Genomic DNA, 18,052 nt, shown 5'->3' on the forward strand with positions numbered 1-18,052 from the left:
GCTTCTTACGAAGCCACTCCTTCGTTGCCCTGGCGGTGTGCTTTGGATCATTGTCATGTTGAAAGACCCAGCCACGTTTCATCTTCAATGCCCTTGCTGATGGAAGGAGGTTTGCACTCAAAATCTCACGATACATGGCCCCATTCATTCTTTCATGTACCCTGATCAGTCGTCCTGGCCCCTTTGCAGAGAAACAGCCCCAAAGCATGATGTTTCCACCACCATGCTTTACAGTAGGTATGGTGTTTGATGGATGCAACTCAGTATTCTTTTTCCTCCAAACATGACAAGTTGTGTTTCTACCAAACAGTTCCAGTTTGGTTTCATCAGACCATAGGACATTCTCCCAAAACTCCTCTGGATCATCCAAATGCTCTCTAGCAAGCTTCAGACGGGCCCGGACATGTACAGGCTTAAGCAGTGGGACACGTCTGGCACTGCAGGATCTGAGTCCATGGTGGCGTAGTGTGTTACTTATGGTAGGCCTTGATACATTGGTCCCAGCTCTCTGCAGTTCATTCACTAGGTCCCCCCGCGTGGTTCTGGGATTTTTACTCACCGTTCTTGTGATCATTCTGACCCCACGGGGTGGGATTTTGCGTGGAGCACCAGATCGAGGGAGATTATCAGTGGTCTTGTATGTCTTCCATTTTCTAATTATTGCTCCCACAGTTGATGTCTTCACTCCAAGCTGGTTGGCTATTGCAGATTCAGTCTTCCCAGCCTGGTGCAGGGCTACAATTTTGTTTCTGGTGTCCTTTGACAGCTCTTTGGTCTTCACCATAGTGGAGTTTGGAGTCAGACTGTTTGAGGGTGTGCACAGGTGTCTTTTTATACTGATAACAAGTTTAAACAGGTGCCATTACTACAGGTAATGAGTGGAGGAAAGAGGAGACTCTTAAAGAAGAAGTTACAGGTCTGTGAGAGCCAGAAATCTTGGATTGCTTGTTTCTGACCAAATACTTATTTTCCACCATAATATGCAAATAAAATGAAAAAAAAAACAGACAATGTGATTTTCTGGATTTTTTTTCACAGTTTGTCTCCCATAGTTGAGGTCTACCTATGATGTAAATTACAGACGCCTCTCATCTTTTTAAGTGGTGGAACTTGCACTATTGCTGACTGACTAAATACTTTTTTTGCCCCACTGTATGTATATATATATATATATATATATATATATATATATATATATATATATATATATATATATATATATATATATATATATACATACATACATACATACACATACATATACACACACACATATATACACACACACACACGTACATCTCAAAGATCTTTCAGCGGTTCCAGGTGGCCTTTTTTGGTTATTAAATGCTTGTCTGGCCAAAATAGGACGCACGGACACCATTTTGGAGACTGGGGCAGCACTGGAATGGGAGCAGTGGGGGTTTAGTAAGGAGACTAAAACCATTCGTGTTTAAAGCATTCTTCATAGTTTTGATAAAAATTCAGACTATGGAAAAAAAAAACTCTTTAAAAAGCTTCTCTAAACAGCAAAGGCCAGAAGAAATGAAAGAAAGCTTTGAGCAGTCTTCACGGGAAGATCGCCGCTATATTAAGAATGATTTAACCTCTAAGCATTTTCTTTCATCTTATTCAAAGTGAAGCCATAGTAAGTTTATAATCTCTGGTACACCCTGTTCTCAGTCAAGGAAAAAAAAAAAAGTCTATAAAATCACTTTTATCACTAACAAGGTCACTTTCCAAATGGACACAGGATAGAAGAGAGAGGTAATGCTAGATGGCACCAGTTTATTCAGCTCAGCCTGAAGGAAAGGATCAACCTACAGAGCCATATTCTTCCTGGTTTATGACTGTAAATGAGCCATTTCAAGATATATTTTTTTAACACAATGTACTTTTCTCTTTCTGAATACATTTCTTTCTGTACATTTAGTACTGCAATTAAAATGGTTAAAAATTCCTGTAATGTCTAAATATAAAAGCAGCCCTTTCTTACACCCTAATAGGGCATATATGTCTAAATGGTATATGGCAAAGGTGAACTGATGAGACCCCTTTTAGCTGGGAGCCACTACCAAATCTCAACTCTCACCACTTGTCCTGCCTGACCATGGTAAGCATGTAATGCTACACTTCCTCTGCGCCCGCTGCCACCAGCCAGGGTCTTCATCGGTTATGCTGGGGTTTAAGAAGATGGCCCTGCGGCAATTAGGCCCTAGAATTCTGCATCGTGTCTCTCTCTTTTGCAGCCATCTCCAAAAGGATAAAGACAAATAATAATGATAATATGCCCTACTATTAGCACGATACTCCTTACGTATTAATGCTTCTTCTTGCCACCTCTAATGCCAGGTAGGCAGAGGGGCTTACTAAGAAGCATGACCTGGGTGGTCTGCACCTCCTTCACAGTAAGTGTGGGTTTTATAGTGCAGAGACACAAAAAGCACAACCCACATAGAGACTCCAGGAAAGCAGCAGATGGGGTCTGCATGAATATCTACTTGCCTGCACTTTTTCGTTACAAACACTTCCATTCTGCAAGACAGGAAGATGTGGGAATACAAAATTTTGGCAAGAAACAGCAATAAAATATACTAAACTGCACCTAAAATTGGCCCGCACTGCTGCAAAAATGAAAATATTATTATGAGGTAGGAAAACCCTACCTATGGCAGGTAAAGAAGAATAACAAAGGTGCTCTGATCCTCATCCAACCCAACACTAGTCACAAGAGCTGCATAAATTAAAATGAAAAACAACAACAACAAAAAGAAAAAGATAATTAAACTGCTGGTTACCAAAACGTCTATTCAGTGAGATTAAATAGAAGGATCTGTGAAAACATTGTGCGTCCGTGCTGTGTAGTGAATCCAGAGGTCATGGGATCGCTTGAGCTGTTGATGGTCATGAGGGCAGCCGGCATTGTTTACAAGTAAACACATTTGATTGACAGCTCGTTTTCAGTCCTGGGACTCTAATGTTTCCAAGAGCTGCCATTCAATCCCCCTGCTGTAAACGTAACCACTGTACTATCTCTCTAATGTACTGAATGCTGGAGAGGAGTGAACCTAGAAAAGATTAAGTGGATCCGAGTAACTTCATCCACAAGTATCGAAATAGAGTCATCCCTGGAGCCCAAAGCTTGTCACTTGCAGAGAGGAAAAATGTCCTCACTGACACCTTGGAAAATGCAGAGAAGCCATCAAGGCAAAGCATTTTTCTTATAAGCAACATTTCCAGAAAATTCTGCCATAATATTTAAATTTAAAATTATTTTTAGTATTTAGAAATGAGCCAAATTTATTAAATGTACAGTCGCAGTTCTGAACCAAAATTTGAAACAATTTCTAGCTAAGGGCTTAAAGGGGTTGTCCGCTACTGGCCATCCCTGATGAATACCCCCAGTGTGCAGCACAAGGCCGATGGCAAGTAGGTTTGAGGTTTTTTATTATCATTATTAAATTCATTCAGCAAACCAAGTGCCCAATGCTTCCCCTGCAATTTTCAATTTTTGGTGACTGAGGTACAAAGTATTTTAACTTTTATGCAACATCTGACAAACTGATTAATAAATGTAGACCAGTTTGGGTGCCCATGATAAAGAGGAGCATTGGGGCAAAACATAACAGGGTGTCCAATGAAAATCAATGATGGTCGGCTTTTTTCAGTGTACACATGACTTGGACCCACTTCTATTTACCCATTCCAACATGAACTATGAAAAAGTCAAATACATTTACACTGACTATTAGAGATCCCCTACTTGGGAAGCCCTCAATGAGCCAAAGCCTCTAAAAAGTGTGGATCCTGTTGACGAGAACTCTAAATAAACATATATTTCACATTTACCCAGTCATGTAAGTAGGAGGAGAGCTGGCCTCTGAAATTGGATTACCATATGCCGACATACCCAGGTCCTTCTCTGATTACCAGAACCCAGGGCAAGATCATTGTTGTGATGGAATCATGAGTAGAGATGAGCGAATATTTCAATGTTCGGTTCGGCTCACGATCTCCAATTTAATCATTGACTAAATCACCGAATATAGCAGAACATACACAGCACAAAAGCCAGTGTTTCCCACACTGTGTGACAGCATGGGAAAAACCGGCGTAGCGCTTCTGACCGGCGGTGAAATTATCCCCACCGGACAGAAAGCTTAGGTTCCCACGCTGTCAGGAGACAACGTGAGCGCTCAGTTGTGATCGGAGGCATAAAGTTTACCTCTGGTCACTGGAGTCACCTGATGGGACTACACTGCCAGGCTTTTCCCACTTGCTATGTAGCAGTGGCAAGTGGGGTTCATATTTGTGGGGTTGATGTCACCTTTGTATTGTCAGGTAACATCAAGCACACTGTTTAGTAATGGAAAAGATTCTATAAGACACCTATCCATTACTAATCCTATAGTTGTATGGAAAATAAAGACACAGCCAGAATAAAGTCCTTTATTAGAAATAAGACTAAACACAGTTTTCCAATTTATTTAAAAATAACAAACAGTTATACTCACCTATCGCCCAATTCCACCAAAGCCCTCTTTCTCCTGTAATAAAACAAAAATAAAAAAAACAACAAATATACCATACCTGTCTGTCGTTCCGTCCCACACCGTAATCCATGTCCAGGGGATTAGTAGTTTTCAACCTGGACGGTGCCAAGACGCGACCGTCCAGGCTGAGAACCACTGGTGACTGAGCTGCTGCGAGCGCAGCCTGAGTGACTAGCGGTGACGTCATCGAGGTTACCTCTGGTCACTGAGGCTGTGTTTCCAGCAGGACTGAACTGCCGTGAAATCAGCACCGTGGGAAAGTCAGTGATGAGATCACCGCAGTTCAAGCTTAGTCACTTCACAGCACATCAACGTGAGAATTTCACGGGGTTTTTTTTTTTCTAATTATTTATTTACAGTGCAGGAGCGGCTGATGAAGGCCGTCATCACACTACCGTAGAATACGGGTGACTGCTATGCGAGAAAACATTGCATAGGACTCATCCCAGTGTTAGGGTAAGTTCACACTGGGCGTTTTTGCTGAGTTTTTTATGCTAATTTTCAGCTTCTTTTTACAGTACCAACAAAGCCTATGAGATTTCCGAAATCTCATGCACGCACTGTTTTTTGTCATCAGGGTTTTGTGCTTTCTATGACACAGCATGTCATTTCTTTCAGCGTTTTTCACCCATTGACTTGAATGGATGGTAAAAAAAAAAAAAAATGCTGCAAATATTGCAGGATCACTTTTCTTGCAGCGTGTGTGCTGCTGAAAAGTCAAGGACAGCAGGATGTGACCTCACAGGTCAGCTCCGCTACATCTAGATGGCAGGCTGCATGATGCGTCCAGCAGTGTGCTCTGGACCTCAGACTTGGCCGAAGGTTCACCTTCCAACAAGACAATGACCCTAAGCACACAGCTAAAATAACAAAGGAGTGGCTTCAGAACAACTCTGTGACCATTCTTGACTGGCCCAGCCAGAGCCCTGACCTAAACCCAATTGAACATCTCTGGAGAGACCTGAAAATGGCTGTCCACTAATGTTCACCATCCAACCTGACGGAATTGCAGAGGATTTGCAAGGAAGAATGGCAGAGGATCCCCAAATCCAGGTGTGAAAAACTTGTTGCATCATTCCCAAGACGACTCATGGCTGTACCTAGCTCAAAAGGGTGCTTCTACTCAATACTGAGCAAAGGGTCTAAATACTTATGACCATGTGATATTTCAGTTTTTCTTTTTTAATAAACTTGCTAAAATTATTAATTTTGGGTTTTTTTCCGTCAAGATGATGTGCAGAGTGTACATTAATGAGAAAAAAAATGATATTTTTTTAATTTACCAAATGGATGCAATGAAACAGAGTAAAAATTTAAAATATATGTCATTGACATCTATATCTACACTATCGCTCAAAAGTTTGGGGTCACAAGAGACAATTTTGTGTTTTCCATGAAAACTTATACTTTTATTAATCAAATGAGCTGCCAAATGAATTTACAATCTAGTCCAGACATTGACAAGGTTAGAAAAAAAGATTTTTATTTGAAATAATAATTTTCCCCTTCAAACTTTGCTTTCGTCAAAGAATGCTCCCTTTGCAGCAATTACAGCATTGCAGACCTTTGGCATTCTAGCAGTTAATTTGCTGAGGTAATCTGGAGAAATTTTACCCCATGCTTCCAGAAGCCCCTCCCACAAGTTGGTTTGGCTTGATGGGCACTTTTTGCGTACCATACGGTCAAGCTGCTCCCACAACAGCTCAATGGGGTTGAGATCTGGTGACTACGCTGTCCACTCAATTACAGATAGAATACCAGCTGCCTGCTTCTTCCCTAAATAGTTCTTGCATAATTTGGAGGTGTGCGTTGGGTCATTGTCCTGTTGTAGGATGAAGTTGGCTCCAATCAAGTGCTGTCCACAGGGTATGGGCATGGCATTGCAAAATGGAGTGATAGCCTTCCTTATTCAAAATCCCTTTTACCTTGTACAAATCTCCCACTTTACCAGCACCAAAGCAACCCCAGACCATCATATTACCTCCACCATGCTTGACAGATGTCGTCAGGCACTCTTCCAGCATCTTTTCAGTTGTTCTGCATCTCACAAATGTTCTTCTGTGTGATCCAAACACCTCAAACTTGGATTCATCTGTCCATAACACTTTTTTCCAATCTTCCGCTGTCCAATGTCTGTGTTCTTTTGCCCATATTAATCGTTTCCTTTTATTATTTAGTCTCAGATATGGCTTTCTCTTTGCCACTCTGCCCTGAAGGCCAGCACCCGGAGTCGCCTCTTCACTGTAGACGTTGACACTGGCGTTTTGTGTATACTATTTAAGGAAGCTGCCAGTTGTGGACCTGTGAGACGTCGATCTCTCAAACTACAAACTGTACTTGTCTTGTTGCTTAGTTGTGCAGCGGGGCCTCCCACTTCTCTTTCTACTCTGGTTAGAGCCTGTTTGTGCTCTCCTCTGAAGGAAGTAGTACACACTGTTGTAGGAAATCTTCAGTTTCGATGCAATTTCTCGCATGGAATAGCCTTCATTTCTAAGAACAAGAATAGACTGTCGAGTTTCACATGAAAGTTCTGGCCATTATGAGAGTTTAATGGAACCAACAAATGTAATGCTCCAGATTCTCAACCTTCTCAAAGGAAGGTCAGGTTTATAGCTACTCTAATCAGCCAAACTGTTTTCAGCTGTGCTAACATACTTGCACAAGGTTTTTCAAGGGTATTCTAACCATCCATTAGTCTTCTTACACAGTTTGCAAACACAAAGTACCATAAGAACACTGGAGTGATGGCTGTTGGAAATGGGCCTCTATAAACCTATGAAGATATCGCACAACAAACCAGACGTTTGCAGCTAGAATAGTCATTTACCACATTAGCAATGTATAGACTGTATTTCTGAATCATTTAATGTTCGGTTCATTGGAAAAAACTGTGCTTTTCTTTCAAAAATAAGGAAATTTCTAAGTGACCCTAAACTTTAGAACGGTAGTGTATATATAGATATCTATATATTTATTCTATCTTTTCTATTCTAACCTGTCACGCTGTGATTTTACTGAACGCGGCATGAATTGCCGGCTTTTATTCTGTTACCAACTTTTTCCGATTTTAAGAAAAATGCTCGCTTTACCAATCACGAATCAGAATGTACCATATTTGTGCCGAATTTATGTTTGGCGATAGTTTTCCAAACATATTCGCTCAGCTCTAATCATGACCTCATGCAGGCCTACTGATCAAAAGAGAGGCCGGGGAGGCTGGCAGCTAGGTGGAAGTTGGCTCTGGTCCGGCAGACAAACTACCAAAGTGGCCAGAGGATAATGTTCCTACAAATCTGTCTGCGCAACTCAACAAATTAACTACTCCCGCCTTGGCCGCCTATAAGTAGCCATCTGGTAAGTCAGTGTATGCCCATTATGAAGCTGTGACGCATCAAAGGATATGAGCCAAGTTAAAAAGACAACAATTTGTAGATGGCACATTTGCTAATCACCAGTGGTTTAGTTCTGGTCGAATAGCTGAACTGTCTTGAATCCAGGGGAAAAACAGTTTCTTCTTGTAAAGATCCAGCTGGTTTAAAGAAATGTTTGCAATTAGTGCTCCACAAGAAGGTAACGTCCAGAGCAGGAGACATGCCGCTTCCCCAGGGATAACAGCTGATTGCTGAGTATTTTAGCTCCTATATAGCACGACCTTATAACTATAAAATATACCAATATATTCATAATAATTGAAGATATATTTGTGCATTCAGATGCCCTATTTGAAAAAGGCACTACCTCAACATCCAACAGGTACATTGAAGACAATAAGTATTTGATACACTGTCAATTTTGCAAGTTTTCTCACCTACAAAGAATAGAGCGGTATATAATTTTTATTATAGGTACATTTCAACCGTGAGAGACAGAATCTTAAGAAAAATTAAAAAAAAAAAAAAATCACATTGATTTTTACATAACTAATTTGTATTTTAATGTATTAAATATTTGATCACCTACCAACAAGCAAGAATTCTGGTTCTCACAGACCTGTTAGTTGCCCTCCTACTCTGCACTCATTACCTGTATTAATTGCACCTGTTTGAACTCGCTACCTTTATAAAAGACACACACAATCACACTCCAACCTCGCCACCATGGCCAAGACCAAAGAACTGTCTAAGGACACCAGGGACAACATTGTAGACCTGCACAAGGTTGGGATGGGCTACAGGACAATAAGCAAGCAGATTGGTGAGAAGGCAACAACTGTTGGAGCAAATATTAGATAATGGAATAAACACATGGCGACTGTCAAATCTTCCTCAGTTTGGGGCTCCATGCAAGATCTTACCTCGTGCGGCTACGAGGATTCTGAGACAGGTCAGGAATCAGCCCAGAAGTACACGGGAAGACCTGGTCAATGCACTGAAGAGAGCTGGGACCACAGTCTCAAACATTACTGTTAGCAACACACTACGCAGTCATGGATTAAAATTCTGCAGTTCGCTTGAATTTTGCCAATGACCATCTGGATGATCCAGAGTAGGCATGGGAGAAGATCAAGTGGTCTGATGATACCAAAATAGAATTTTTTGGTATCAACTCCACTCGCTGTGTTTGGAGAAAGAAGAAGGAGGAGTACAACCCCAAGAACACAGTCCCAACTGTGAAGACTGATGGTGGAAACATCATACTTTGGGTGTGCTTTTCTGCAAAGGGAATAGGTCTACTCCACAGCATTGCAGGGAAGATGGATGCGTTCATGTATTGCGATATTTTGTCCACCAAACTCCTTCTCTCAGTAAGAGGATTGAAGATGGGTCATGGCTGGGTCTTCCAGCATGATAATGATAATGAAACGAAACATGCAGTCACTGCCACTAAGGTGTGGTTCCTTAAGAAGCTTTTCAAGGTCCTGGAGTGGCCTAGCCATTCTCCAGACCTGAACCCAATTGAAATTCTATGGCGGGAGCACAAGCGCAATGTTGCTCAGGAACAGTCCCAAAACCTGAAAGATTTGGAGAAGATCTGTATGGAGGAGTGGGCCAAAATCCCTGCTGCAGTGTGTGCAAACTTGGTCAAGAACTACAGGAGACATCTGACCTCTGTAATTGCAAACAAAAGGTTTCTGTACCAAATATTAAGTTCTGTTTTACTATTGTATCAAATATTTATTTATTATGTAAAAATCATACAGTGTGATTTTTCTGTTTTTTAATTTTTAGATTCTGCCTCTCAGAGTTGAAGTGTACCTACGGTAAAAATTACAGACCTCTACATTCTTTGTAGGTGGGAAAACTTGCAAAATCGGCAGTGTATGAAATCATTATTTTCCCCACTGTACTTATAAGACTTCATTTGACCTATGGGAAATTGATATGTCAGTCTTCGAGTTCTCGGACACGTATTTCTTTTTAATCATTTCGAAAAGGTGGCACAAATGGACCATCCAATTTAGTAAAGTGCACTTGTCTACCACTGCAAGTCACCCTTGAAGAAGATTTCCCAGGCTTAGCGGACCTAAATAATCATCTTAAAAAAAAAAACTGTTTTAAGAAATGGTGACAAGTAGGGAGTAAAGGGAAAAGTTATAAATAGCAGCTTTGTAAGGCCTACAAATTCTTTCCATGCTCACCAGCAAGTGTATAATCCATATCAAATCCAAAGCACTTGATCTTTTCCATGGCTAGACTTCTGTTCACAAAGACCCTGGAGGACAAAAAAAGAAAATTACACATAAGATGATTGGGGACGTCGATATGTACTTAAATATTGCCAGGGACACAAACTTGGAGGAAGGCTCTGTGACACAAGCTTAGTTTTTCTGCAGAGAAACCAAACAATGTTCTGTAGGCACGTCATCCCATAGTGGCATCAACCTAATAATTGTTCCCAGAAAAGTCCACGATTTATAATCTTGAACTGTCATTTCAAGTGACTGCTCAAAACACGCTGACATCTGTGTATATGAGGTACAACATTACGTCTGGCCATTATATGGACTTGTGTCCTGTATTTTTCACTAGAATTCTCTGTAGGTCTTGCCTCTAATTTTCAGTCGTCTCTGAGCTAGCAGGTGGAGGCTAGCTGCTATAAAGTGTCCTATGTACAGCACACACAGTCAAGAAGGACTCCTGCTCTCCTGTCTCTTGTAGCACACAGTTCTGCAGAATACTGAGCAGTGTAGCTGTAAATCCAGAACTGGAGTGAAATAAACACTTACTAAAATGCAGCAGGACCATCTCTCAGTGTCTCCCATTCCCTTGAAATTAATGGGTAACCTTGAAGTATATGGCAGAGCAGAGTCCTCTAGCATTCAACAAGGGTAAGATTTTTCTGCTTTCTCCATAAGAGCAAAAGGTTAAAGAGGTTGTCCAATATAACATTGATGACCTATCCATACGTCAGGTCATTAATTTCTGAATGGTGGAGATGAGACACATGGCACCCTCGCCACTAAACTGTTCTCTGTGCCACCGTAGGCAGAAAGTGCTCACCCTACTGACAGTGACCGCGGCTGCGTACTGCCCCCTGCAGATTTGAATAGGGGGTGGATGTGCCGTACCTGGTGGTGGCTACTATCAGTAGACTGAGCAGCTCCGTTAACGGAGCTCTTCCTTACGCCACCGGCATGGAAACAGTTGATTGGTGGGGGTTCCGATTGCTACATTCCCACTGATCAAACATTTATGACTTATCCAAAGGACAGGTCAGCGTTAAAGTAGTGGACAGCCACTTTAAAGGGTGGATAAAGGGTGAAATAGTCAATTGTCATATTTTAGCCCATTAGTCCCCAGAGCATTCTCTTTTTGTGGTCTGTTATCTGCATAAAATCTTAACAAATATAGCCAAGATTTACATAAATTCTGAAATATAATAGCATCTATGACTGTCCATTAGGAACTAGCTATTTAAAGGGAACCTGTCACCCCCCCCCCAGGCGTTTTTAACTAAAGGAGCCACCTTGTGCAGCACTAATGCTGCATTCTGTCAAGGTGGCTCTTCTATTTGGCATCCTTTCCACCCCTGAAAGAAATCGCTTTTATCATTTGTCTGTCACAAAATTGATATTTTTGCCCCAATTTTTTATTTTCCAAAGGGTAACAGGAGAAATTGGACCCCAAAAGTTGTTTTGCAATTTGTCCTGAGTAGGCTGATACCCCATATGTGGGGGTAAAACACTGTTTGGGCGCATGGCAGAGCTTGGAAGGGAAGGAGCTCCATTTGACTTTTTCAACGCAGAATTGGCTGGAATAGAGATCAGAAGCCATGTTGCGTTTGGAGAGCACCTGATGTGCCCAAACAGTGGAAACCCCCCAATTCTAACTCCAACCCAACCCCAACACACCCCTAACCCTAATGGGAAAATGTAAATACATTTTCTTTTAATTTTATTATTTTTCCCTAACTAAGGGGGTGATAACGGGGGGTTTGATTTACTATTTATGGCGGGTTTTTATGTTTGGCAGCTGTCACACGCTAAAAGACGCTTTTTATTGTAAAAATACTTTTTGCATCACCACATTTTGAGAGCTATAATTTTTCCACATTTTGACCCACCAAGTCACGTGAGGTCTTATTTTTTGCGGGACGAGTAGACGTTTTTATCTATACCATTTTCGGGTACGTGACAATTTTTGATCGCTTTTTATTCTGATTTTTGGGACGCAGAATGAACAAAAAAAAAAAAACAGCATTTCAAGAACTTCTTTTGGGTGGTGCGTTTACACCATTCCGCGTGCGGTAAAATTGATAAAGCGGTTTTATTCTTCGGGCCGATACCTCATTTATGTCTTTTTTATGGTCTGGCGCTTTTATGCAATAAAAACAATTGTATATAAAAAATTATTTTTGCATCGCTTTATTCTGCGAGCTATAACTTTTTTATTTTTTCTCTGATGATGCTGTATGGTGGCTCGTTTTTTGCGGGACAAGATGACGTTTTCAACGGTACCATGGTTGTTTATATCCGTCTTTTTGATCACGCGTTATTGCACTTTTTGTTCAGCGGTATGATAATAAAGTGTTGTTTTTTGCTTTGTTTTTTATTTTTTAAGGGGTTCGCTAAAGGGGTTAACTAATGGGACAATTTTATAGGGCGGGTCGTTACTAAATATGTGTACTTTTATTGTTTGTTTGTTTTTTCTAAAAAAAGATTTTATTAGGGAATATTTTATTTTTTTTTTAGCGATTTTTTTTATAAATTATTTTTACACTTTTTTTTTTTTCTTTTTTACTTTATTACATTGTCCCAGGGGGGGACATTACTGTCATGTGTCAGATTGCTGATCTGACACGTCACAAAGCGCTGTGACAGATCAGCGATCTGACAGGCGCTGCACAAGGTTTTCCTCAGCCCTGCGCTCTGCAGGCACTGAGGAAGCCGCCTCCCTGGAGGCCCCCACCGGCCATATTGGATCCAGGGACCTGCAGGGAAGGAGGCCCCCACTGCAGCGCTGCACATTGCGCTGCTGTGGGGGTCTCAGGGAAGCACAGAGGGAGCCCCCTCCCTGCCGATGCTTCTCTAAACCCCCGGTACACTGCGATCATGTTTGATCGCAGCGTGCCAGGGGTTAACGTGCCGGGGGCGGTCCGTGACCGCCCCTGCCACATAGTGCCGGGTGTCAGCTGTGATAATCAGCTGACACCCAGCCGTGATTAGCGGCGCCCCCAAGAAGATGGGAGGCGCCGGACCAGGACCTGCGACACCCATCGGACCGGGTGAGTATAATAAAACTTATTTTTCTTATCTTTCAGGTCGGACCAGGGGCTTATCTACAGCATTATAGAATGCTGTATATTAGCCCTGAAAGGTGGTGGTCGCATATTATAGTGGCCAAAATAAGTAACAGGTGCACTTTAACAAGTGAAACAAACACATAAAAAGGAGTCTAAAAGACCACTTACGAACATAAAAAAAAAAAAAGCACAGTTTATGAGCTCCTGTAAAAGCTTTCAAATAAACAGCTTAGGAAAAAAACGAAAAGCTTTGGTTCTGGAGAGAAAAACAAACAAACAAAAACATATATAGAGAAACATCTCATCCTCACAGAGGAGGATATATGAGCAGATCAGAACGGCTTTAATGACCTCAGGGAATCCAGCATCTTTCCATGAGTGCAACCACTTGCTTTGTAATCTATGAGAAGAATGCTTTGCACACGGAGTAAATAGGTGTGGGATGATGCAAGAACGACAGTACCCTTCATTTTACTCCCAGGAAACATTGCAGACATTTTCTAAGGAGAAAAGGGACAGGCGACAGGGCAATCGTAGGGGAAATTCACAAGTTAGGTGAACAATCAGTATCAGAGGGCCTTCACATTTTGGGCTTTATTTTTTTCCTCCTGTTCTTCCAAGAGATAGCTTTTATTTTTGTTTTTACAATCAACAAAGTTATGCCAGGGCTTGCACGTTGAGTGACGCGTTGAAGTTTTGAATGACACCATTCATTTTACTGAGTGAAAAAGGGGGTAAAAAAAGCAATAATGCAATTATACAATTCCGCCATTGTGCTTTGTTTTTGATATTCTACGCAATGTAAAAACGACCAAGTCTGTACGATTACAGCGATACCGAACATACAGCTTTTTCTTATACCTCGACTTTGTTTCTCCCCCCCCCATTCAGTGATGCCATGTAAGGGCTGGATGTATACTGGGGTACATACAGTGGCTAGCAAAGTATTACACCCCATCAGTGCAGGCACTTACCTTCATAAGTCACGTGCTCAGAGACAGGACGTCCACCTGGGTGCATTCCAAGTGTCACATGGTCTGTCAGTATACACACACGTTTTCTGAAAGGCCATAGAGGCTGCAACACCATTAACAAGAGGCATCACTAACCAAACACCATGAACACCAAGGAGATCTCCAACCAAGTCAGACAAAGCTGTTGAGAAGTACAAGTCAGGGTTGGGTTATAAAAAAATAAATAAATCAATCTCTGATGACCCCTGGAGCGCCATCAAATCCATGATCATCAAATGGAAAGAACATGGTACCATAACAAATCTGCCAAGAGCGGGCCGCCCACCAAAACGGAGCCCGGACAAGGAGGGCATTAATCAGACAAACAGCACAGAGACCAAAAGGTAACCCTGAAGGAGCTGCAGAGTTCCCAAGCAGAAACTGAAGTATCTTTCAATACGACCACAATAAGCAGTGCACTCCATAGAGGTGGCCTTTATGAAAGAGTGGGCAGAAAAAAGCCTTTACTTACACACAAAAATTGTAAGGCTCATTTTGAGCTTGCCAAAAAGATGTGGGAGATTTCCCAAAGGTATGAAGGAAGGTGTTGTGGTCAGAAGAGACTAAAATTGAACTTTTTGGCCACCAAAGTAAACGCTATGCCTGACACCAAAACCAACGCAGCTCATCACTCCAAGAACATCATGCCTGCAGTGAAAGATGGTGGTGACAGCATCATGCTGTGGAGATGGTTTTCAGCAGCACGGATAGGGAAAATGGCTTAAGTCGAGGGAAAGATGGGTGGTGCGAAATACAGGGATATTCTTTAGCAAAATCTGTTTCAGTCCGTCAGTGATTTGAGACTGAGATGGAGGTTCACCTTCCAACAATACAATGACCCAAAGCATACTGCTGTAGCAACACTCGAGTTGTTTAAGGGGTAAAGTTTAAATGTTCTGGAGTGTTCTAGTTAAAGCCCAGACCTTAATCCAATTGAGAATCTGTGGTCAGACTTGAAGATTGCAGTTCACTAGAGGAAATCATCCAACTGGAAGGAGCTGCAGCAGTTTTGCCTTGAGGAATAGGCAAAAATCCCAGTGGCAAGATGTGGAAAACTCACAAAGACTTATCCAAAGCGTCTTGCAGCTGTAATTGCGGCAAAAGGAGGCGCTATAAAGTACCGACTTTAGGGGGGGTAAACAGTTACGCACACTGAAGTCTTCAGTTATTTTGTCCTATTTGCTTTTCTTTTTATTGTGAAGCAGGCAACATATGTTCACCGTTCTTTACATGAACTGATGCAAATCAGTGAAAAAACCGGATTACTTACCGGTAATACTCTTTTGTAGAGTCCACGACAGCACCCACTGAGAGAGGGGATCCGCCCCAGGAACAGGAAACCTACAGAGAGATAAATGGGGCGGTCCCCCTCGCTCCCTCAGTTTGTATTACCGAGAACAACGGAGGAACCGCCATACATGTTTTAGTCATTTTGCTTGGGCGATTCATATATCTTACCCCTATGCAGTTTTAAGCTTACTAAGTTTAATCACATATCCAATTTAAATTATAATCTCCACCACCAAGGAGACCCATGTGTGAAAAAATTCTTACGGGAGGGAAGTGAGCGGGTGCTGTCGTGGACTCTACAAAAGAGTATTACCGGTAAGTAATCCGGTTTTTCCTCTTCGCCACGACAGCACCCACTGAGAGATTTTCAGAGATAATCACTAGGGCGGGCACACCGTGTTAAGGACTGATCTACCAAAAGTTAGATCCTCGGTAGAGGACAAATCTAGTCTATAGTGACTATAAAAGGTAGATGGAGAAGACCAGGTTGCAGCCTTACATATTTGTTCAATTGGGACGTTCGCCCTCTCGGCCCAGGAGGATGATATGGCTCTAGTAGAGTGCGCCTTAATCCCCAGTGGAGGGTCTTCTCCTTTTGTCAGATACGCCATTGTGATCGCATCTCTAATCCATCTGGATATCGTGCCTGATGTAACTGCAGACCCCTTCCTGCTGCCCTGGAATGAGACAAACAGAGACCTACTCTGCCTCCAGGGACTGGTCCTATCAAGGTAGGCTAGCACAGCTCTTTTCACATCTAAGGTGTGATATTTCTCCTCGTCCTGTGTTGACGGGTTCTCATAGAATGAAGGTAGGCATATCTCTTGAGACCTATGAAATTTAGTTGCCCGTTTGGGCAGGTAGGACGGGTCCGTCTTTAAAATGAGACTGTCTCGTGTTGTTAACAGGAACGGTGGGTCTACTGACAGAGCATGAAGATCACTCACTCTCCTGGCCGATACTAAGGCCACCAGCATAGCCGTTTTCAATGAGAGGCACTTTACTGATGCTGAGCTTATGGGCTCAAATGGTGCCTGAGTGAAGGCATCCAAAACCAGAGTAAGGTTCCACGCTGGAAGTCGAGGCACATGCACCGGTTCTGCTCGTTGACAGGCCGAGATAAACAGAGTCACCCATCTATTTGCTGCCACGTTATAGTTAAACAGGGCTCCTAGGGCTGACACGTGGACCTTAAGAGTGCTTACTGAGAGTCTAAGTTCTCGGCCTCTTTATAGAAACTCTAGAATGGCCGTAATGGGTACTTCACCAGCTAGTCTTGTTGGGTGAAAGGCCAGGAACTTCCTCCACACCTTAGCATATATCTTTGTCGTGGACTCCTTCCTGCTTTGTAGCAGGGTATTGATTAGGTTCCTTGAGAAACCCTTCTGCCTCAGTAGCTCCCTTTCAAATTCCAGGCCGCTAGGTGCAGGGCTTTGGCCTGTGGATGGTAGCAGGGTCCCTGCGAGAGAAGATTCTGGTGCAGCGGCAGGATCCACGGGTCGGTTACCGACATGGCTCTCAGCCATGAAAACCACGGTCTTTTTGGCCAAAACGGGGCTATCAAGATGACCCTCGCCCTCTCCTGTCTTATTTTCCTGACTACTGTTGGTAGTAGCACCATCGGAGGAAAGGCATAGGCTAGTTGGAATGTCCAGGGTGCTTGGAGGGCATCTAGAATATCTGGGTTGTCCGACCTGTAGAGAGAAGCAAACCTTTTTACGCGCCTGTTGGCTCTGGTTGCGAAAAGGTCTATCTCCGGTCTGCCCCATTCTGACGCTATCATTTCGAAGACGTCTCTGCTGAGGACCCACTCTCCCTGGTATAGGGCCTGGCGACTGAGATAGTCTGCTCGGGAGTTGTCCACTCCTCTTATATGGAGCGCTGACAAGGAGAGAAGATGGACCTCGGCCATCTCCAGAATCTTTCCTGCGATAGACATCAGTGGCATTGACCGCGTGCCTCCTTGCCGGTTTATATAGGCCACTGCGGTGGTATTGTCTGTCTGGATCCTTACGTGGGCGCCTCTTAACTGCGGGAGGAAGCGAGATATCGCATAAAAAATCGCTGTTAGCTCCTTTACATTAGAGGAGGCCTCTATTTCATTCTCCCGCCACCAGCCTTGTACCATGTGCTCCTCTAGGTGGGCTCCCCAACCTAAGGGGCTGGCATCTGTGGTGAGTATCTTGGAGGGAGTCACCCACCACTGTACTCCCTTCGATAGATTGGAAGGAATTAACCACCATTTTAGGGATTCAACCACCTCGGGTGATAGGGATATCTTCCCTTCCAGCCGCCCCTGCAGTCTATCTATCTCCTGCAGAATAGCCCACTGTAGTTCTCTAGAGTGGAACTGAGCCCATTGCACCGCTGGAATGCATGATATTAGTGACCCCAGCAAGGACATGCCCTGTCTCAATGATATTACGGGTCTTCCTGTAGCATTCTGTACTTTGTCGATTATGGCCATTACTTTGGCGTTTGGCAGAAAGCACTCCTCAGTTACGGAGTCTACTTGCA

The 18,052-nt window shown here is 42.8% G+C and overlaps 1 protein-coding gene across 5 annotated transcripts in view; it reads right to left on the reverse strand.

The window, feature by feature from the left end:
* The window catches only part of LOC141049792 (cytosolic purine 5'-nucleotidase), a 222,264-nt gene that overhangs the window by 63,770 nt on the left and 140,442 nt on the right, over positions 1-18,052 (reverse strand). For all 5 annotated transcript variants that reach the window (XR_012220443.1, XM_073546558.1, XM_073546557.1 and 2 more), the window contains one exon: positions 10,129-10,202. Coding sequence is in view for 4 of the 5 variants with exons in the window: in XM_073546558.1 (XP_073402659.1) it covers positions 10,129-10,202 (74 nt within the window). In the remaining variant the exon portion in view is untranslated. The remainder of the gene's footprint in view (positions 1-10,128; positions 10,203-18,052) is intronic.

The sequence above is a fragment of the Dendrobates tinctorius genome, unplaced genomic scaffold (assembly GCF_039654945.1).
Source record: "Dendrobates tinctorius isolate UK_male_01 unplaced genomic scaffold, ASM3965494v1 ptg000149l, whole genome shotgun sequence".
In the NCBI taxonomy this organism is placed as follows: Eukaryota; Metazoa; Chordata; class Amphibia; order Anura; family Dendrobatidae; genus Dendrobates; species Dendrobates tinctorius.